The sequence below is a fragment of the Mercenaria mercenaria genome, chromosome 18 (genome assembly GCF_021730395.1).
Source record: "Mercenaria mercenaria strain notata chromosome 18, MADL_Memer_1, whole genome shotgun sequence".
In the NCBI taxonomy this organism is placed as follows: Eukaryota; Metazoa; Mollusca; class Bivalvia; order Venerida; family Veneridae; genus Mercenaria; species Mercenaria mercenaria.
Genome location: NC_069378.1, coordinates 60,713,453 through 60,737,850, shown reverse-complemented (window position 1 = coordinate 60,737,850; position 24,398 = coordinate 60,713,453). Strand labels below are relative to the sequence as shown.

At 37.2% G+C, this 24,398-nt stretch overlaps 1 protein-coding gene across 14 annotated transcripts in view; it reads left to right on the top strand.

The window, feature by feature from the left end:
- LOC123538498 (electroneutral sodium bicarbonate exchanger 1-like) overlaps positions 1 to 24,398 on the top strand; it is a 143,105-nt gene that overhangs the window by 26,555 nt on the left and 92,152 nt on the right. For 12 of the 14 annotated variants that reach the window (XM_053530338.1, XM_053530341.1, XM_053530340.1 and 9 more), the window contains exons 2-3: positions 688 to 738; positions 23,753 to 24,176. In XM_053530338.1, the coding sequence (XP_053386313.1) occupies positions 24,062 to 24,176 (115 nt within the window). In that variant the 5' untranslated portion in view covers positions 688 to 738; positions 23,753 to 24,061. Of the gene's footprint in view, positions 1 to 687; positions 739 to 5,701; positions 5,858 to 7,256; positions 7,542 to 23,752; positions 24,177 to 24,398 lie in introns of those variants that run through there. The other 2 variants (XM_053530336.1, XM_053530335.1) reach the window with 2 other exon arrangements.

Below are 24,398 nucleotides of genomic sequence, written 5' to 3'. Positions count from 1 at the left end.
GCTTTTTACATGCCGATTGAAAATTTTCATAATGCCGGTGGCTTACAATATTATTGATTAACACTGTGGGATATTAACGATACGATTGGCTGAAATTTGACAGGCGAGTAGGCGGGGTTGACTATGGATTTATCGGTAATTTAATCTAGAATATGCATCAAGTTTTACAACTTTAAGTAAACAGAATACAATACTCAGAAAAACATGGCGATTCGGATTTCGCCTGGAGGCGATAATTAGGCGAAGTGGCCGGCTTTACAGCGACGATATCGCTCAAATCGCCTTGTAGGATGATCCTTGCATCAAAATGGTGTCACTACCCACATATTATGCCTGGGGCAGAATGAATTAATGCTTGATAATCATAGGGAAAAGAAAAGAAAAGAATGTACAAAAATAAGAGGGTTTACCAAACATTTAATGAGAAATGGACTAATGAGAAATGCACCTGGCTCGTATATGATGGAGAAAAGCAACATTATGTGGTGCATTAACATTTTTTTTTTAGTCCGGCTTATTGTTTTTCAATCCCGCAGATTTTTAGGCATTGCTGGACCGAATGTTCGGCCATTTTTCCCAACTTTCCTGAAGTCTGATATAATTCCACAATGGACTGACGTACTATATTCTGATGTAAGATAAAGTTCAATAAATGATTCTAGATAGAGTTGTGTTTTCTACTTGCAGGTTTTGGTAGTTGATCTCCTGTTGACCAACCTGGATATCTGACATGATGAGGTATGTTAAGTTTCGCTCTTTTCGAAGATAATGACTTCCCTTTATTCCAGAAATTATCTCCCTTGGTTGTCATTTGGTTGTTGAACTGGTGTTAATCAAACTGTACATTTGACATGATGAGGTATGGTAACGAAAAACTTTCTCCTTTAGCAGTTGAAGTTACTTCCACTTACCCCAGAAGTTATGTCCCTTGATTGCTATTTTAAGCTTAAATCTGTTACTTGGATTATAGTCCTTTCCAAGCACATTGCTTTTGTTCAACTGAATTGGAAAGTCACTTTACACACTTTATCATATTGTCCCGTATCAATGTCTTTCGCAGGGTTGTGGCCCTTTGTATAGGCATATGTTGAAGCTGCACTTGCTTTTGAACTAAATTGACAGAGTTGTGGCCCTTCACAGAGTCTTTTACTGTTGAATTATTGATGGACCAGATAGATTCATTTCATTTTGACCACTTTCAAGATTTTTAGATAGCTTTATACATAGTTGTCCAGAAAATTTTATCAAAGCTCATGGTTGTCCAAGTTGAATGTAAAGAAGGCATGTTTTTATCTGATCAGTAACTGTCTAACATTCATGTCTTTTTGACATTAGTAAATGGTTCGTATGCTCATGCATTAAGCATTATATAACCTCTATTGAGACAGGATTCTTCTTTAATCCACCAGGATTATTCTTATCTACCATATTTTTTTTTCTACAGAATGTTTGAATCTGATGTGCATAACAAAGAAGAGATTACTAAATGCTAATTATTATTTATGATGTCTGTTGGACATAAACTTTGCATGTTTAAGTAGTCTGTACAGATTTTGTTAATGCTCATAATTTATATCACATTATCACATTATGTGGTAGGTCTTTAAAGGATCACATTGCTTTTTCAAAGTATGCAGCACATATTGTAAAATCATTAAATTTCGTGGACATGAATTTTCTTGGTTTTTGTCAAAACGGCAATTTCATAGGGATATGAATTCGTGGATTTCAACTTTTGGACATAAAATGAATGGGAATTTTACTTGTTCATTGGGATTAAATTTCGTGGATTAAATCAACCATGAAATCCACGAAAATTAGTTCCCCACGAATATTAATGATTTCACAGTATTAATATACTGTACAGACATATATGCTAATGTCAGACAGTTAACACAAAATTATATACGGTCAAACCTGTGTTAAAGACCACCACTGAACAGAGACAACCTGGCTCTAAAGACCACATGTTTTATTTCCCATTTATACATTTACAGTGTATTTCAACCTGTGAATAAAGACCACCTTGCTATAAAGACCACATTTTGACACTCTCAAGGGTGGTCGTTATAGACAGGTTCTCTTGGCCATGATAACAATTTGCTGTTAATGTTAGAATTCATCTTAACAACAAGTTTTAATCAGATTTATATTTTATATTATCTCCCTTTAGGTAAAGAAAATCTGCTTTGTAAATCCAAAATAACTTTTGTCAGACTGTACGGGACTGTAATATCTCTCTTTAAACAGAGCATTAAATCATTATGTAACTTCAAGTACCTGAAGTTATGAGACTCAAGAAAGATTTTATGTTTATTTTTAGCACACCTGTGCATGAAGTGCTTAAGCCGAGGTATTGTGACCAGTCATTGTCCAGCGTCTGTTGGCGTGTGGCGTCCGTCGTGTGTTGTCCGTCAACATTTGCCTTGTGAACATTAGAAGCCACATTTGTGACTCAGTTTTATGAAACTTGGTCAGAATGTTTGGCTTGATGATCTCTAGGTCAGGTTCGAATCTGGATCATGTGGGGTCAAAAACTAGGTCATATGAACAAATCAAAGGAAAAGCTTGTGAACACTCTAGAGGCTACAGTTGTGATTTAATATCTATGAAACTTGGTCAGAATGTTTGTCTTGATGATCTCAAGGTCAAGTTCGAAACTGATTTATGTGGGTCAAAAACTAGGTCACTAGGCCAGATGAAAGGAAAAGCTTGTGAACACTTTATAGGCCACAGTTTTGACCTAATCTTTTTGAAACTTAGTCAGAATGTTCTTCATGATGATCTTTAGATTGAGTTCGAAACTGGGTCATGTGGGGTCAAAAACTAGGTCACTAGGCCAGATCAAAGGAAAAGCTTGTGAACACTTAGAGTTACACACAGTTTAAGTTTGAAACTCATGAGAATTGGTCAGAATGTTTGTCTTGATGACCGCTAGGTCAAGCTTGAATCTGGGTCATGTGGGGTCAAAAACTAGGTCACCAGGTCAGATCAAAGGAAAAGCTTGATAACACTCCAGAGGCCCCATTTATGACCCTATCTTAATGAAGCTTGGTCAGAATGTTTGTCTTGATGATCTCTAGGTCAAGTTCGAAACTGAGTCATGTGGGGTCAAAAACTAGGTCAATAGGCCAGATCAAAGGAAAAGTTTTTGAACACTCTAGAGGCCACAGTTGCGACCCAATCTTTATGAAACTTGATCAGAATGTTTTGTCTTGGTGACCTCTAGATCAAGTTCAAAACTAAGTCATGTGGGGTCAAAAACTAGGTCAATAGGCCAGATCAAAGGAAAATTTTGTTGACACTCAAGAGTCCACAATTTAAGTTTGAAACACGTGAGAATTGGTCAGAATGTTTGTCTTGATGACTGCTAGGTCAAGTTTGAATCTGGGTCATGTGAGTCAAAAACTAGGTCACCAAGGTCAAATCAAAGGAAAAGCTCGATAACACTCCAGAGGCCAAGTTTATGACCCTATTTTCATAAACTTGGTCAAAAGGATGATCTTTAGCCCAGATTGGAATCTGGATCATCTGGAGTCAAAAACTAGGTCACGTTTTAAAATCAAAGAAAAACTTTGTGCATGCAATAGGGGCTGCATTTTTCATTTGATGTGCATGGTCAAAATGTTTGTCTGCATGAAATCTCAGATGGTTTTTTATCTTGATCATGTGAGGTCAAAAACTAGGTCACCAGGTCAAATCAGAGTAAGCTTGCTTACATCCTAGGGGGCACATTTTTTATTCTATCTTCATAAAACTTGGTCAGAATGTTATCATGAAGGCTTGTATGATTTCAAATCTGGGACATGTGGGGTCAAAAACTATATCACTAGGTCAAATCAAAGGAAAAGTTTGTTTACACTCTAGAGGCCACTTTTTTACTCCCAATCTTCCTGAACCTTTGTCAGAATGTTTATTTTCGTGAAATTTTGGACAAGTTCAAATCTGGATCATACGGGATAAAAATCTAGGTCACTAGGTCAAATCAAAGAAAATGCTTGTTTACACTCAAGAGGCAACATTTTTTGGTCCAATCTTAATGAAAATTGGTCAGAATATATGTATCCATGAAATCACTAGGTAAAACATGTTTACACTGTTACTGTGTGTTACTCAGGTGAGCGACCTAGGGCCATCTTGGCCCTCTTGTTTACTTTCCCTGCCAAATGACATGACAAACTGCTAGAAAACCTGCTATGCATCATGTCAGAGAATCCGTGCATCCATACTTATACCATTGATTGACAGATATGTACCAACTGCACTTGAATTACACCAAAAGATTGCCAGATTATTCCATTTAATCTAGAGAAATCAGTAATTAAAATGAAAGTGTTAAAGAGGATGATTGAAATTCTGCTCACATTCCTTGTAATGCTGCTGCACATATTTATAACCCCTCTTACCAGACAAATGTTGAGTGTCTTGGCTTAAAAGACCATTTTCAACCTGTCAAAAGAGTCCTCCCCATAACTAGAAGAACAAGAAATTGTTGACGCATGGACTGACGACGGACGAAGGGTGACCACAAAAGCTCACCTTGTCACTATGTGACAGGTGAGCTAAAAATACAGTTACCTGACCGACCCTAAAGTTAAGCATGATTCGTTAATTAGTTTATGATTTGGATTAATCTCACAGTATTTAATGTAACTGAATAGTGTTGGAACAAGATTTTTTGATGATGATTTGGATTAACCTATTGAGCGCTTTTTTATCATGATTGGAAAGTACTGTTATTGTTACAATGTAAGTGTATAGCTGTTGAAATGGTTAGACCATGGTTAGAAATTAATTTGGTGATTTGGATTAATCTACAGTGTTTGTTTGACTCGGAACAGTTAAACACTTTCTGGATGATAACTTGAGAACGCTTGGGCCTAGGATCACAAAACTTAATAGGGAGGTTGATTATGACCAGCAGATGACCCCTGTTGAATTTGAGATCAATATGTCAAAGTCACATTGAACCAGAACAGTAGAACTTTTGTTTACAGTGAGCAAATAATTTCTGTTTCTTGTGCAATTACTGAATGTATCAAGGGGGGCATTTCATGTTCTGCGAGCTCTTGTTAACCCTTACCATGCTGAACACAACTGAATCTGCCTTTGCGACCAGTGCCTGCACATCCATGCAGTTTGATCATGATCGGTACTGTTTCCTATTTAGCCAGTGTCTATTTGGTATGGGCAGCCCTTTTAACAGTTCATGGTGCTGTCCAAATTGGAAGATGGACAAGTTCATTATAGCAATTTAGCAGGGTAAGGGTTAAGAATCATAGAATAATACTTGTGGTTGTTACAGCATAAGCTTGCAAAATTTCCATGAAAAATTATATATGATTGGGATTCCTCAAGCATAATTGTGAAAATACTATGTCTTTCTTTTTGCACATCAAATTTTGGCAAAAAAAACGTGCCTCAGCAATAGGATTTGATAAACACTTTTTTGTTCATATAAACAGTAACAGGAATTGTTATATTTAGCATTTTGAAGTTAATTTTAAACACACACATATAGATATTATATTATTTATAAACTTGAGGTGTATTTTAGTTTACTGACTTAATAGAAAGTTAAAAGCAAAAGATCATTCTCTATTGTAATATTACCTAAGGCTTATCGGGGAAACATTGATATTGTGTGTACATTGTATTCATTCAAGGCGCTTCATTGACTGCATATCGCCAGTTTTGAAGTACAGTTTTGTGGATTTAAGAGTTCAGTTTTAAGGACTTCTTGTTTGCAGATTGCAATATTTTGGACTGTAGTTGAGCCGTGCACAATACATGGTGTATTTTGAAAGGAAATTGTACCGATAGACTTCAAATATTGCAAGGAACTTTGGAATTTTAGGTATATTGAAAACTTGAAAATTTGGTTTTATCGACATAATAGCCATTAGCTGGATTTAATGCAAAAAGGTACCACAACATTATTTAATTATCAGCGTTTGGTACCTTTTCGCGAATTATATATCAGTGAAAGTGATTAATATACAAAATAAAAAAAAGATGGTAAAATTATTGTTAATAGCATAAGTTACTGTTATGAACAGTATAAAGATAATGTCAATTGTTGTTTCTAAATAGAACTTTTAACGATAAAGTCATTATAAGGGAAATAGTTGGCATTTTTTTTCTGCAGTGCATAGCTCTGCAGACATAAAATGAAGATTGGCAGTCAAAATACAGACTTGATCAAAGATATGATGTTATGTTGAAATTACAAGAATGAAAGAATGACCCCAGGTCTTTACTTTCAATCTGAAATAATGTACATATACTGCATTATTCGAGTTTCTACACAACTTATTTTCCATAATGAATATTTCTGTGCTTTAAAAAAATAAAATGTTCTTTCTTATATTGGCCTTTATTATGAAACGATAAAGATAGTCATCAGTGTCAATATATTTCAATAGGTATCTGGTATAGTGGTTATTAATTAACTGACATAATTATATTGAACAGCTGTGTAGCCTGGCAGCTGGGGTCACTTCTGGGTTAGATATTTTAGATTTTACAGTTGTGTCCTGTGGACATTGCCTGTGGAATTTGATGTCCTGTTTTTTAAAGGTGGTTAATCAGATTTTGGCCAAGAAATTGTAATTTGTAATAGATCTCTTACTATTTGTAACCTTAAATTTCTAATAGATTATAATGTTATGAAAGGTGAAAAATCTTAAATGTGATTGGCCATATTTGTGTTGGTGTGGCGTTTAACCACCCAACTAAAACAAGAAGAACAACAGTAACAACAAATACACCTAGCAGAAAGCGTCTTCAGATTCTTTTCATAGAAATATTCCGCAAACCGAGGGTTCAACGCAATAAGGGCGTATCTACATATGATTATTATATGTAGATACGCCCCCTTATTGCGTTGAACCCTCGAAACAGCTTTTTATAAATTTCGAAAAGGAAACAGTTGGATATATGAAAGTTAATTCAAAATTCTGGTCACATGGTGGTACCAGCTGTTTGCATTTATTTTTCTTCATCTGGCATTTAAATAGTTTAATACATTTTAAATAAAGATTACAAACATATAACTTTTGATATGTTTGACATTGCAAGCCCTTTGACCTGTATTAAATGCTTCACAATATCTGTATCACGTTAAATGTAAATAGTCAAAGATAACTTTATGTGACCTAGAAATTTCTAGTATGTTCGTCAGTACTTATGAAAGAAGGAAGAAAGGTATGTAAATATTTACAAAAAACATAAAATGGGTAAACTGTATTTATAACGGAGAGAGCTAGTTGGGGGGAAAATCGTATATTGATCATGAACAGTGATCATGGGTAGAACTAGTGCAGATAGAGGTTATTAAACTAACTGTAGATTGGATTATTTCTGGAAAGATTTCTGGTAATGATCGAAGGTGATACTGATAAGGAAAAGGTTGCTGGCAGAATTTTTGGTGTGTTTTACAGAAAAAAAAAATAGTTAAAGAAGGAATATATAGTTTCAGAAAATTGGATGAAATGGAGATTAATTTGCAAATCACATGATAATATTAAGTTTAAGGCAAGGTAAGTCAAGAATTATTTCTTATCTGTTCATACAATGTGTCAGAGATATGAGAATTTTGCCATTCGTCTAGCATTGCGTCTAATAATTATCCATGCCAGTCTGATCTTGTCATTTAATCAGTCAAGTCTTACTGTCACAGTGCCTACATAAGTATTTTGCCGCAGGCTTTCATTGTTGCCTTGTAACATATCAGTCAGCAAGCCCTGTCAGCCAGAACTTACAATTATACTGTCTTAGTGCCAGCAACCACACCTGTCAGCACTGTACACATCATTATTATGTCAACCAGTACACTATCTCACTGCCAGCATTCTCACCAAGCATTGCTATATTGCCATCCCTCACCCTGGTAGCCAGCACACTATCTCACTGCCAGCATTCTCACTAAGCATTGCTGTATTGCCATCCTTCATCCTGGCAGCCATAACACTATCTCACTGCCAGCATTCTCACCAAGCATTGCTGTATTGCCATCCTTCATCCTGGCAGCCAGCACACTATCTCACTGCCAGCATTCTCACCAAACATTGCTGTATTGCCATCCTTCATCCTGGCAGCCAGCACACTATCTCACTGCCAGCATTCTCACCAAGCATTTCTGTATTGCCATCCTTCATCCTGGCAACCAGCACACTATCTCACTGCCAGCATTCTCACCAAGCATTTCTGTATTGCCATCCCTCATCCTGGCAGCCAGCACACTATCTCACTGCCAGCATTCTCACCAAGCATTTCTGTATTGCCATCCTTCATCCTGGCAGCCAGCACACTATCTCACTGCCAGCATTCTCACCAAGCATTTCCGTATTGCCATCCTTCATCCTGGCAGCCAGCACACTATCTCACTGCCAGCATTCTCACCAAGCATTGCTGTATTGCCATCCTTCATCCTGGCAGCCAGCACACTATCTCACTGCCAACATTCTCACCAAGCATTTTCGTATTGCCATCCTTCACCCTGGCAGCCAGCACACTATCTCACTGCCAGCATTCTCACCAAGCATTTCCGTATTGCCATCCTTCATCCTGGCAGCCAGCACACTATCTCACTGCCAGCATTCTCACCAAGCATTTTCGTATTGCCATCCTTCATCCTGGCAGCCAGCACACTATCTCACTGCCAGCATTCTTACCAAGCATTGCTGTATTGCCATCCTTCACCCTGGCAGCCAGTTCTTCTAATTGTTTCATTGTCAACATCCACACCTATCAGCCAGCCATTTAAAATCAGCAGTGACTTTCTAATTGCCATTATCAGCACCTGTCAGCCAGTTTTTACGGTCTCATTGGGAGGGATCTACATCTGTCAGCCAGCCCTTTGACTGTCACACTGCCAGCATTCTCATCAAGCATTGCCGTATTGCCATCCTTCACTCTTGCAACCAGTTGCTAAGCAACCATACATGTCAGCTCAATGCCAGCTGTAAAACCTGCCCGCTAGACTTTTGTCTTTGTAGGTTTCAGCATCCACATCTTTCTGCAAGCCCTTTGACTGTCACATAGGCAAGTATTTGGCACCTGTCATGAGTCCCTTGTCAACTGTTTCTGAATGTCACTCATCACTTACGTTAGTTTAAGTAATCAGTTAAGACATTCTTTAATACCCATTCAGTCACAGAAAAAAATAAGTTCAGCTTATGATAGTGATGATAGGCTTAAGTTAAGTAAATGTAGCACAAATGACATGTTATAATGTCTTTAATAAACAATGATTGCTAAATTAGTATGTTAACAAAGTGTCTTTAAACAAAAACATTCAAACATGACTGTCTTACATACCAAAACATGTTCTTTTTATGGGACGGGAGGTGTTATTGTATTTTTTTATTGCAGTTAATTTTTTTTTCTTCAGATAAACTAGTATGTTATGATTCACAATAATAACGTTGAATTGGTTTAGCACTGAATGTTGGCTTTGGTTAGATTACATCAACAATTCTAAAGGTAAGTTACCTAAGCTTTGCATCCATGTTGATACATGATGCATTTGTAAGGTGAAATATTGTTATATATATACAAAGGCAATAGTTGGATTGAGTCACAAATCATTTGATGTAAAGGATAATTGACAGTTTAGTCATTTAATATTGGATCATACAGAAAAGAGAAAGTGCGGTCACTCCATTTGTTAGCAAAGTTTTAGTTCTAGAATGTGGACAAGTATCAGTATTCTAGTAGGCTTTTCACATTGGCACCAGAACCAAAGAAAATGACTTTGTCATAAAGTCCAACCGCCAGATACTATAAGAACATTGGTCATAAGGGGAAACCCTTCAATGGGTATTCATACCTAAAACGACAGTTCGGTATGTGTACTATGGGATTTAAAACAAGTGGTAATTTATCTCCAATTTGTGTCGGTCACATTTAATAATATCTTATCTTAGAAAAACATGCGTAGTTTATAGTTTATTCAACAACACGAAACCTTGCTGAACTTCCTGGTGAAGTTGTTTAGATTACGAACCATTTGATGCTACATGTAAAATGTATGTAACGTCATTTTACTACACGTGTTTACCTAAATGTGAAAAGCAGCATAAATGTGCAAAATGAATAAAATAAACAACAGTTCAACAATGTACGATTAAATGAAGATCATATACAAGATGATTTATTAATCATTTGGTTTGTAAAAATGTGATTATTTTAAATGTGCTTAGTTTGTTACATTTGAACATTGATCACTGCTTTGACCTCAGACGGAAGTTCATTAGGGAAGCAATAAGTTTTTCGTAACGTGACGAAAGCTAAATCGTTGATTCTCACAATATGGAATATTGAGACAATTGACGGTGAGATGGAATATTATGTTTGTGTCAATATACTAGTGTTATCATACCGAAATGGCGTTTAAGTTAGGATTTAGGATTGAAGGTTCATTATTCCATTATGACATGGTTAAAGATACTAAGGGTAGGGATCATGTATAAGCTTTTCTTTCTTTGGCACAGTCATGACAGGGTTTAAAAAGAAGTGTCATGGTCACCCTACCCTCTGTGTGTCATAGCAACAGTTTATAGCTGTCCAGAACTGTGGACCAAATATCAGGTATTCTAGTGAGGCTTATTCACACTGGCACCAGAACAGAAAGAAAATGCCTCTGTACATGTAATACCAACCCCCTAGGTATTCTATAAGAACCATGGTCATGAAGGGGAAACCCGTTTCAATGGCGTAATTCATACCTAAAACACGCAGTTCGGTACATGTGTACTATGGATATCAAACAAGTGGTAATTTATCTTCCATTGTGTACCGGTCACATTTCTTCAATACATCTTATCTTAGAAAAACAATGCGTAGTTTATAGTTATTTCAACATTACACAGAAAACTTGCTTGAACTTCCCTGGTGAAGTTCCGTTCTAGATTACGAAACCATTCTGATTGGCTAATGTGAAAATGTATGTCAATCGTCATTTTACTACACGTGTTTCGCTAAAATGTGAAAATGCAGCATAAATGTGCAAAATGAATAAAATAAACAGAACAGATGCAGACCAATGTACGATTTAAAATTGAAGATCATATACAAGATGAATTTCATTCATCATTTGGGGTTTGTAAAAATGTGATTTTTTTTTAAATTCTGTTTTTGTTTGTTTACATTTTGCCAAACATGTGCACACTGCTTTGACCTCTAGACCGGATGTTCATTAGGGAAGATCAAGCAAGTTTTTTCTGTAACGTTGACGAAAGCATAAAATACGTTGATAATCTCAGCAATATGGAATATTGAGACAATGTGACTGGTGCACGATGGAAGATAAATTATCGTTTGTTCAATATACTAGGTACCCATTCACCGAACTGTGCGTTTAAGTTGAGAAATTTACGATTGAAACGGGTTAGTATATTTTCCCGTTCATGACCATGGTTCTTATAGAATACCTAAGGGTAGGGTATAACATGTATAGAGGCATTTTCTTTCTGGTCTGGCACCAGTGCTTATTCACATGGTTTTAGGGGAAAAGGTGTCTTACAAAATCAGAAAAATTTCATCTCAAAATGTTAATTTTGCAAGTAAAATTTTGATATTTGATAATGAATATCTTTTTAGGTGATAATAATGATGATTTAAGTGACTGTTTTTTGTGTTTTAGGTGCAGGATTGATATTGAAATATGACATTTATTAAAAATGGGGACAAAAATGAAAACTTGATTTTCATAGGCTGTATGTTATCTTTGTTAGAAATATTGATCTCGGTTATTGCTGGTAAAACCTAGCTGTTATTTCTTTGGTAAGTTTTGATTGAAACAAGACTGTTGCAAGAGGAAACCTAGTGTCAGTCAAGATGATTACAAAGTCTTACATTTAGTGATACTAAATTTAAAGTAAATTTCTGGAACAAAAATTCAAACCACTTTCTACGACTGCATATTGGTGTATCCAAATATATGTCTGTCCGAAATACTCTACAGTTAAGACAAAATTTCTGATTTTTCACTGTTTCTTTAACTTGGCATATTTTGATTTCTCATATGAATTTTCAGAAATGGAATTGGAAAAGAGCATGCCTGTTTGGATTGGGAATTTGGGACGATATTCGAATTTGGGCCAATATTCGACCCCATGAGACTCATCCCTATCAGAACATCAGAATAAGCCCGGGTTGAAGTGATTATTTAAAATAAAGCAGCTCTTGAGGCCGTATAGGATTTGATGAAGAGATGTTTTTTCTTAATAATGCAATAAGCAGCTAGAAGTATGTAGCAAGCCACCTTGATGAGAATGAAGTTTGTACCTGTTTTGCTATAGATACCATAGAAATTACAGGTCATCGTGTGAAATAAGAGTTTCTGTGTCAAAGAAGGGTTCTCGAGGTGAGCGACATGGGGTCATATTTGGGTTCCTTATGCTTCCTAAGAGAGTTGAATGCACTACTAACACTCTTTCCTATTTCCAGATATTGATTATTGAAGACATGGGGAAGCAATCAGATTATATACAGCACAGGCATTCTGTCTGTCTAGTTCGTTACTGGGTCAGTAACTATAGAAAATGTAAACATTAGCTTTGGGAAGCAGGAAGGGAAGTAAATATGCAAGTGCAAGTAATAAAATGGTTGATTTCTTTGAGACTTTTCTTGCTAATTGACGTCATTCACTTTGCTATCTGGTTTATTGGGGAAAAGTTTGTCAGCTCGACTGAAACTGATAGGAAAAGTTGTGTGGTTTATGATAAGTATAGGTTACAGTTTTGTCTTCATAGTTCCAGTGAGCTCCTGAAGTTTGTTGTGAGAGAAATCTAAATTCAGGAAGAGATTATAGATGTACGTTATGACTTACATCGTGTTATAAGCCCAAACAAAAATGTATACAATAATTTCTTTTGTCTACCTCCTACTCTCAATATACACCAATTTCATCAAAATTGGTGACCTTACTACTGCTCACAGAAGCCCCGCACTCCCTTAGAGCCACCCACTCCACTGTTTCTTCTTTAGTCTCAGGTCATTCTCCGGTTCAGTCTCAGATACCCTTTCTTGCTTGTGTCACGTACTCCTCGTCCCACTGAGATGTTGATTCATCTGCTCTCAGATCTCATTATCATTGACTCACTCACTGACTGCTACTGTCACTGACTTCCTCTTCTGACTCATTGAATCTTCAGTCAGTCTCCCAGTCTTGAATATTTACAGCCTCTCTGGCTCACTTAGTCACTTGCTTCCTCTTTGTACAGAGTCAGTCAGCTTCCCCTCATTGACCAGGTGAAACTTACATTCATTCTGTCTTAAGCTTTTAAAACCAATGCTTCTTAAATTGCTTACTCTGTCGCTCTTCCCTATGTTGAGTTACTTAAAACCCTATTCTCACATGTACGCTCACCATCTCTGACTCAACTCACTGAATCCTCCTTGTGCTTTCACACTATCTTCATAAGCTCCTACCTGTACTAAACTCCATCACTTCTAACATATTCCAAGTTCCAACACTAATTAACTCAATCACTCACAGTTCCAAACTACTGTGAAATCATTTTTATTCGCGTAGGACGAATTTTCGCATATTTCGCGCCAGAACCGATGCTCGAATTTAAGACCGCGCTAATATTATTTTTTAATTTTATTTTTTCATTTATAAATTGAAAATGCGCGAATTAAAGCCCGCGCGAAACAGTCCTTTTTCACGTTTGCACGAAATTTCATGCCAGCGGATTTAAATGATTTCACAGTACTCATTTACTCTGCTATTCAATCAGTCATATCCTTCATACTCTTGCACTCGTTTCCACTCGCACTCATATAGTGGCTTTATTTGTAACACTCATTCAGCGTCCCTTTCACAGGGCTGTCAGTCACTTAGATACACACATTGCAAAAGCATAAGCATTTATCCACTAACCTAATCTTACACCCACTCTTTCTGAATTTCTGTGGACATAAAAATGAATAAAGGATTATGCAGATGTGGCACTTAAATTGTATTGTTTCTAATCCTTCAGTTTTTCTGACAGAATTGCAGAGTGTGGGCTGAAATGCTTTCAGTCTCCAACATTTTCTGGCTGTTATTTTTTCAAGGATGTCTGTACAGTTGCTTATTGTTTAAAGGCCCATTGTGTCGACAGTTGCTTGTTGTTAAAGGCTTGTGATGTCATTTAGGCAGCATACCTTTCCAGATTATTTTCAACTTTTTTGAACTAACTTTAAAGGCCATTTCACATTATACCCTGTACTGGAACTGGAAATTAGAATGCATTTTTGTGATCGCGCGGCGTCCAGCGTCCGTCCGTAAACTTTTGCTTGTGACCACTCTAGAGGTCACATTTTTCATGGGATCTTTATGAAAGTTGGTCAGAATGCTCACCTTGATGATATCTAGATCAAGTTCGAAACTGGGTCACGTGCGGTCAAAAACTAGGTCAGTAGGTCTAAAAATAGAAAAACCTTGTGACCTCTCTAGAGGCCATATTTTTCAATGGATCTTCATGAAAATTGGTCAGAATGTTTATCTTGATGATATCTAGGTCAAGTTTGAAACTGGGTCACGTGCAGTCAAAAACTATGTCAGTAGGTTTAAAAATAGAAAAACCTTGTGACCTCTCTAGAGGCCATATTTTTCATGAGATCTTCATGAAAATTAGTGAGAATGTTTGCCTTGATGATATCTAGGTCAGGTTTGAAACTGGGTCAACTGCAGTCAAAAAGTAGGTCAGTAGGTCTAAAAATAGAAAAACATTGTGACCTCTCTAGAGGTGATATTTTTCATGGGATCTATATGAAAGTTGGTCTGAATATTCTTCTTGATGATATCTAGATCAAGTTCGAAACTGGGTCATGTGCGGTCCAAAACTAGGTCAGTAGGTCTAAAAATAGATAAACCTTGTGACCTCCCTAGAGGCCATATTTTTCATGGGATCTGTATGAAAACTGGTGAGAACTTTCACCTTGATGATATCTAGGTCAAGTTCAAAACTGGGTGTACTGTGGTCCAAAACTAGGTCAGTAGGTCTAAAAATAGAAAAACCTTGTGACCTCCCTAGAGGCCATATCTTTCAATGGATCTTCATGAAAATTGGTCAGAATGTTTACCTTGATGATATCTAGGTCAAGTTCGAAACTGGGTCAGGTACAGTCAAAAACTAGGTCAGTAGGTCTAAAAATGGAAAAACCTTGTGGCCTCTAGGGGCCATACTTTTCAATGAATCTTCATGAAAATTGGTCAGAATGTTGATTTTCAATGAAACTTAGCCACAATGATCTGGGTTGCGTGTGGACAGGTGAGCAATTCAGGACCAATATGGTCCTCTTGTTTTTCTGTAGTAATGAATATTAATGAATTATAATTGTTCATCAGTTTGATTCAGTGAGTTCTACAAAGTATAATTTTATAAATAAAAATAGCCCACTCATCTTGGGTTTAAAATAAAATCGTGTTTGTTTCCACACCCCCTACCTCTCCTCTGCCGTGCTACCTATACCTACAAAATGCACCAAGCCAATTTATTTTATGAAAAGTATATATTTTCAAAACAGTATCAAAATTTTGCTCTAAATATTACCATAGCAAAAAGATACTAGGAAGTTGACTGTCATTGCAGTTTCTGCATAAAGCTTTATAAACTGCTTCTTCTTATCTTTCTTCTATGGAAACGGTTTATGCAGAAATTTGGTATTGATTTGAAAGAAAAGTTTGGCCAGTATATTTATGTCTCCCCCAGGAGACATACTGTTTTTGCCCTGTCTGTCCCTCCGTCTGTCCATCCGTCTGTCCTTCCGTCCATCCATACGTCACACTTCATTTCCGAGCAATAACTGGAGAACAATTTGACCTAGAACTTTCAAACTTATAGGGTTGTAAGGCTGCTGGAGTAGACAACCCCGAATGTTGAAACTTCATAGGATGATTGGTCATGAAGAGTAGATGACCCCTATTGATTTTGGGGTCACTCCGACAAAGGTCAAGGTCACAGGGGCCTGAACATTGAAAACCATTTCCGATCAATAATTAGAGAACCACTTGACCCAGAATGTTGAAACTTCATAGGATGATTGGTCATGAAGAGTAGATGACCCCTATTGATTTTGGGGTCACTCCGTCAAAGGTCAAGGTTCCAGGGGCCTGAACATTGAAAACCATTTCCGATCAATAACTACAGAACCACTTGACCCAGAATGTTGAAACTTCATAGGATGATTGGTCATGAAGAGTAGATGACCCCTATTGATTTTGGGGTCACTCCGTCAAAGGTCAAGGTCACAGGGGCCTGAACATTGAAAACCACTTCCGATCAATAACTAGAGAACCACTTGACCCTGAATGTTGAAACTTCATAGGATGATTGGTCATGAAGAGTAGATGACCCCTATTGATTTTGGGGTCACTCTGTCAAAGGTGAAGGTCACAGGGGCCTGAACATTGAAAACCATTTCGGATCAATATCTAGAGAACCACTTGACCCCGAATGTTGAAACTTCATAGGATGATTGGTCATGCAGAGTAGATGACCCCTATTGATTTTGGGGTCACTCCATCAAAGGTCAAGGTCACAGGGGCCTGAACATTGAAAACCATTTCTGATCAATAACTAGAGAACCACTCGACCCAGAATGATGAAACTTCATAGGATGATTGGTCATGCAGAGTAGATGACCCCTAACGATTTTAGGGTCACTCTGTTGAAGGTCAAGGTCACAGGGGCCTGAACATTGATAACCAGTTCCAATCAATAACTTGAGAACCTCGCGACCCAGAATGTTGAAACTTCATAGGATGATTGTTCATGCAGAGTTAATAACCCCTATTGATTTTGGGGTCACTCCGTCAAAGGTCAAGGTCACAGGGGCTTGAACATTGAAAACCATTTCCGATCAATAACTAGAGAACCACTTGACCCAGAATGTTGAAACTTCATAGGATGATTGAACATGCAGAGTAGATGACCCCTATTGATTTTGGGGTCAGTCTATTAAAGGTCAAGGTCACAGTGGCCTGTTCATGTAAAATCATTTTTTGGAAATAACTGGAGAACCACTTGACCTACAACGTTGAAACTTCATAGGATGATTGGACATGCAGGAGACATACTGTTTTTGCCCTGTCCGTCCGCGTCGGTCCGTACATCACGCTTCATTTCCGAGCAATAACTGGAGAACAATTTGACCTAGAACCTTTAAACTTCATAGGGTTGTAGGGCTGCTGGAGTAGACGACCCCTATTGTTTTTGGGGTCACTCTGTCAAAGGTCAAGGTCACAGGGGCCTGAACATTGAAAACCATTTCCGATCAATAACTAGAGAACCACTTGACACAGGATGTTGAAACTTCATAGGATGATTGGTCATGAAGAGTAGATGACCCCTATTGATTTTGGGGTCACTCCGTCAAAGGTCAAGGTCACAGGGGCCTGAACATTGAAAACCATTTCTGATCAATAACTAGAGAACCACTTGACCCAGAATGTTGAAACTTCATAGGATGATTGGTCATGAAGAATAGATGACCCTTAATGATTTTGGGGTCACACCGTCAAAGGTCAAGGTCACAGGGGCCTGAACATTGAAAACCACTTCCGATCAATAACTAGAGAACCACTTGACCCCGAATGTTGAAACTTTATAGGATGATTGGTCATGAAGAGTAGATGACCCCTATTGATTTTGGGTTATTTCCGTCAAAGGTCAAGGTCACAGGGGCCTGAACATTGAAAACCATTTCGGATCAATAACTAGAGAACCACTTGACCCCGAATGTTGAAACTTCATAGGATGATTGGTCATGCAGAGTAGATGACCCCTATTGTTTTTGGGGTCACTCTGTCAAAGGTCAAGGTCACAGGGGCCTCAACATTGAAAACCATTTCCGATCAATAACTAGAGAACCACTTGACACAGGATGTTGAAACTTCATAGGATGATTGGTCATGAAGAGTAGATGACCCCTATTGATTTTGGGGTCACTCCGTCAAAGGTCAAGGTCACAGGGGCCTGAACATTGAAAACCATTTCTGATCAATAACTAGAGAACCACTTGACCCAGAATGTTGAAACTTCATAGGATGATTGGTCATGAAGAATAGATGACCCTTAATGATTTTGGGGTCACACCGTCAAAGGTCAAGGTCACAGGGGCCTGAACATTGAAAACCACTTCCGATCAATAACTAGAGAACCACTTGACCCCGAATGTTGAAACTTTATAGGATGATTGGTCATGAAGAGTAGATGACCCCTATTGATTTTGGGTTATTTCCGTCAAAGGTCAAGGTCACAGGGGCCTGAACATTGAAAACCATTTCCCATCAATAACTAGAGAACCACTTGACCCAGAATGATGAAACTTCATAGGATGTTTGGTCATGCAGAGTAGATGACCCCTAGCGATTTTAGGATCACTCTGTTAAAGGTCAAGGCCACAGGGGCCTGAACATGGAAAACCATTTCCAATCAATAACTTGAGAACCTCTCAACCCAGAATGTTGAAACTTCATAGGATGATTGTTCATGCAGAGTAAATGACCCCTATTGTTTTTGGGGTCACTTCGTTAAAGGTCAAGGTCACAGGGGCCTGAACATTGATAACCAGTTCCGATCAATAACTTGAGAACCACTTGACCCAGAATGTTGAAACTTCATAGGATGATTGAACATGCAGAGTAGATGACCCCTATTGATTTTTGGGTCAGTCTATTAAAGGTCAAGGTCACAGTGGCCTGTTCCTGTAAAATCATTTTTTTGGAAATAACTTGAGAACCACTTGAGCTACAATGTTGAAACTTAATAGGATGATTGGACATGCAGAGTAGATGACCCCTATTTATTTTGAGGTCACTTGATCAAATGTCAAGGTCACAGGAGCCTGAACAGTGACTTGAGAACCACTAGGCCAAGAGTGTTGAAATTTAGCGGGATGACTGGACATGCCAAGTAGATGATCCCTATTGCAGCCAACCATCAGTGTCTCTTTGACTTTCGCTCCTGACCCCTATTGACTTCTTGCCTACAGGCCTTTGCATTGGGGGAAACATGAGCTTTTTATGCCCCCGAAGGGAGGCATATAGTTTTTTAACCGTCTGTCGGTCTGTCAGTCTGTCGGTCTGTCGGTCTGTCAGTCTGTCCGCAATTTTCTTGTCCGGTCCATATCTTTGTCATCGATGGATTGATTTTCAAATAACTTGGCATGAATGTGTACCACAGTAAGACGACGTGTCGCGCGCAAGACCCAGGTCCGTAGCTCAAAGGTCAAGGTCACACTTGGACATTGAAGGATAGTGCATTGATGGGCGTGTCCGGTCCATATCTTTGTCATCGATGGATGGATTTTCAAATAACTTGGCATGAATGTGTACCACAGTAAGACGACGTGTCGCGTGCAAGACCCAGGTCCATAGCTCAAAGGTCAAGGTCACACTTAGTCATTAAAGGATAGTGCATTGATGGGCGTGTCCGGTCCATATCTTTGTCATCGATGGATAGATTTTCAAATAACTTGGCGTGAATGTGTACCACAGTAAGACGACGTGTCGTGCGCAAGACCCAGGTCCGTAGCTCAAAGGTCAAGGTCACACTTAGACTTTAAAGGATAGTGCATTGATGGGCGTGTCCGGTCCATATCTTTGTCAACCATGGATGGATTTTCAAATAACTTGGCATGAATGTGTACCACAGTAAGACGACATGTCGCGCGCAAGACCCAGCTCCGTAGGTCAAAGGTCCTAAACTCTAACATCGGCCATAACTACTCATTCAAAGTGCATCGGGGGCATATGTCATCCTATGGAGACAGCTCTTGTTTACAAAAGCATTTTCTAGTTAGAATTTCTGATTACCTCCCTTTTTGTTATGATTAAAATTGTAATGTAATTTTTTGTTTTTTGTAAATGTGTGTTAAGTCACTATCTATCTTTATTACACAACACTGTTTATATGAGTTCATAGAATTTAAAGATGATACAAAAGCAACATTGTGTATACTTGAGATATTTGACAGTATTTTATTTAAAAAAAGGGAGGTAATCTATTACACTTTTGCTACAGTCATGCCAGTAGTTCTTGTTTCATCCACATGTATTTTGTCTATCATAGGCAACTGACTTGCCAACCTTCTGTCAGACTGTTGTATATATAATCATTAATATTTTTGTTGGAAGCCAGCGGTTAATTTCTCAGTGTTTAATCTTTAGCCTAAATAACTAGGTTTTGGTGTTAGCATGTCAAAGGTAAATGAGTTTGTGTTTTTTTCTGTGAGGTTGACAGGTAAGTTATTTTGTGTGTTTGTGGTGTGAAAGAAAGTGGATTGTTTTCTATTTCTTGTTCTAAAAAAAAACATTTTCTGTTGTGAAACAAAGGTCAGTGAACCTGGAGCTGTTGTATGGGAGGTAGTAAATTGTTGCAAGAGCTTCAAATAAACGGTGATGTTGTCATTATACAGCACTTGTTTTTCCTAAAGTAAGGGCCTCCATGTCCGAGTATGTCAGGTTTCTTCCCAGTCCTCCCACTCCCACCCCCTCACACACATTCGCCCCCACCAGCCCCCACCATATACCTTGCTGTGATTTCCAAACACTTGAATTGAGTGAGGAAGCTTTGCAGGGGCATAATGTATGTCTCGTTTGCCTGACAGTGCCTGAAGTAATGCAGGGATGGTCACCATTTAAAGTGCCTGAAGTAATGCAGGGATGGTCACCATTTAAAGTGCCTGAAATAATGCAGGGATGGTCATCATTCAAAGTGCCTGAAATGGTCACCATTTAAAGTGCCTGAAATAATGCAGGGATGGTCATCATTTAAACTGCAACGTCATTCAGGATAGTCGCTGTTTGACTTAAATTGTGTTGATACAACTCACGTTGAGGTGTTTGCTTCATTTTGTCTTGTTGTGCGTAAGTAATCAGCAACTGTCATGCACAGAACTGAGACTTTGCCCACTTTTAATGATGTATACGGGTGCAAAAAGGTAAACAAGGTAAACAGTTTGTTAGTAAACAAAGAATTTTGTGTTTTCACATGTGACAAAATGCCTGGAAGCGTATTAGTGTTTATCGAGATGAAAGGTCTTTTTTTTAGTATCTGAGATTTTTTTTAGTCTTTTTACAAAAAAATGCTGGTTTAATCAGTTTAATATGTTACATAAATGATGATGATGAATCGTGCTCTTAAACAAATATCAGAAAAAAACTTTAGAAAATGTGAATAGTAATATTCATGCTTTATGAATACAGGTTTAACAGATGGTTTAATGTACTTGTAGGTAAGAAATGGAGGCATGGTATAATGATAAGGTAAAGTGTACATATAGGTAAGGTAAAGTGTACATATAGGTAAGGTAAAGTGTACATATAGTAAAAGTGCACATATAGGTAAGGTAAAGTGTACATATAGTAAAAGTGCACATAAAGGTAAGGTAAAAGTCGCCATATGACCTAAAATGTGTCGGTGCGACGTTAAACCCAACCAAAAAAAAAAAAAAAAAAAAAAAAAAGGTAAGGTAAAGTGTCATATAGATATGGTAATATTAACATATTGGTAAGGTAAAGTGTACATATAGATATGGTAATATTAACATATAGGTAAGGTAAAGTGTACATATAGATATGGTAATATTAACATATAGGTAAGGTAAAGTGTACATATAGATATGGTAATATTAACATATAGGTAAGGTAAAGTGTCATATAGATATGGTAATATTAACATATAGGTAAGGTAAAGTGTACATATAGATATGGTAATATTAACATATAGGTAAGGTAAAGTGTACATATAGATATGGTAATATTAACATATAGGTAAGGTAAAGTGTACATATAGATATGGTAATATTAACATATAGGTAAGGTAAAGTGTCATATAGATGCGGTAATATTTACATATAGGTAAGGTAAAGTGTCATATAGATATGGTAATATTAACATATAGGTAAGGTAAAGTGTATGTATAGGTTTGGTTAGGTTGGCCAAGTTGCACATACATGGTAAAGTGTACATATAGTTAAGGCAATGTGTATATATAAGTTGTATTTATAGGTAAATTGTACATATAGGTAAGACAAGGTATACATTATAGGTAAGATCTAAGTACTTCTATCAGAAGACCCTTTTTTTTTTTTTATAGAACGTGACTTGTTGATGTATTGGATTTTTCCTCTGCTCATTGTTACAAAACGATTTCTGGCTTATGCAGACATCTTAGGAGTTTTTGTTGTTGTATTCAGACAGAAACTGTTTTGAATGTTATAGTGATGTGGTATTTAGTGGTATTTGCGGTTGTAGATAGAATCAGGATTATGTTTATAGTGTGAATTTCACAGGTTTCTATATTTAGTTGCATTTTGGTTTGTCTTTTAGAATGATATTTCTTAAAATTGGGTGTGAATGTAGTATGTGTCAAAATGAATTCCAACGATTGTGAAAATCTGATATAATAGGACTTAAGGATGGTGTTAAACTAAGGGTGGTTGAGAGTGGTGGGGGGGGGCATGTTGGTAAACCCTGCTAGGGTGAAAAGCCAAGTGATTTGATGCAATTCACATTATAACATGTCACTGTTATCTTTGGCATCAGCAAGGTTGAATATTTTTAAGTATGAAAGTCATGCTATGCTTGTGTATTGTTCTCTTCTACCTCTGTGTCCTACTTCTGTTTGATGCAATGACAAAAGGGATATTTGGATCTTTCTTTTTGGGAAGGAAATGTGTGGTGCAGTGGTGGACTTTCATCTGCTAGCTATGTTAAATAAGAAAAACATTGCCTTTGCCCTTGACTGAAAGCTGTAAAGTTACAATATGACCTTAGCATAGAGGAAATAGAGTCAAAGTTAAAGTGGAATTATACGCATTTTTCAAGTAAAAATCCAGCTGAAATAGATGTCTGTGTTAAAAGGGTGGAGGAAATTATAGCTTTTAACCCAATATACCAAACTGTTCCTGAAACCAATATGAAATAATATCTTTCCAAATATGACTTTTCTTATTTTGACTGGGGCAGTCTTTTTAAGAAAAGTCAAACTGCATGCAGGAGTTGCTCCCCTTCAGCTTAAGAAATCTCTACCTATACCTAGGTAAAGGAGATAATTGCGTAGAAGACTGAAGAAAAGAACTATTATTTTATTAGTCCGATTTCTTTATTTCTAAAGAATCAACTTCAAATACTTATACGCCATTGTCATTAATTTAACACATTTAAATGCACAGCAACCGAAAATTGCTTTCATAAAACATTCACCAAAAACACACTATGTGCAGTAAGATGCGCATAATACCACTTTAATAAATATTAGAGAATATATATTTACATTAAATCAGTTTTATTAATTATGTTCTTCTCAAGATATTATTGATTGAAAACAATGATAAATAATAATAATTAGGCAGCCACTGGCATTTGTTCATCGGTTCAGCTTCCTGCATGATGAGTTTGATTGGGGTAGTGTAGAAAATATACTTTCAAAGTTGCATGAAAGTACCTTTATAAGTTGGCATAATGTATCATTGGTCAGTCAGATATTTATAAAAAATAGACAAACTTTGATTGGCTGACCAGCTCCTTTTTGTTTGTAACCATTCTCACTTGTCTTTGAAAGTAATGTGTATCTTTATTATTTGATCCTAAAAATGAACATCATTTTTTATGCCAGAGCAGTTGATTGGTCGATTTTGAGTTTAGTTTTAGGTTTTGTATTAAACTGACCAATGGCAGAGTTGTCTTTTGAGACTAGTCTCCAAACTTACAAACTTGCTTACTCATTATAAAATTGTTATCTATTTTCAGATAGAAAAATGCCAGATCATCTGTTCTACCATCACAGCACAACGAACATTTGAACACACTCCAGAAATTGGCTCCAGAACTTTGTTTCATTCATAAACAGCAGCAGACACTTTTAGAAAGAGACAGAACATTTGATTGGAGGAGAGTCACAATAAAAAAAAAAGAAATAATATTTGATTGGCTGAGAAGAGACAGATCATTTGGTTGGAGGAGAGTATCTTTGAGAAAGTCCCAGGAGACAGAACCTTTGATTGGAGGAGAGTTAAACAGACAATATTTCTGATTGGCTGAAGAACATTACAGGACATAATGGATTTACCAGTACCAAATAAGACATCGACTGACGGCCAGACTTTTGGGCTGCCTTTAAGGGATCTTGGTTCCTTTGTGCATTCATCTACAGTCAGTGATGCAGAAATTAAAGGTAAAATTAAAATCAAAACTTTAAAAAGTAGGTGCCAGTGATTTTTACCTTTGTATTATACACAAAGTAAATCTCAGTAGATACAAAGTATATGGGGGTTATATTGGAGTCACAAATATGTGTTATTCATTCGGTTGGTTTGTCCATATGTTGTTCCTTTCTGGAGGCCTATTACTGAATTTGACCAAAACTAATGAACACATAATTGTTTACCATCATGAC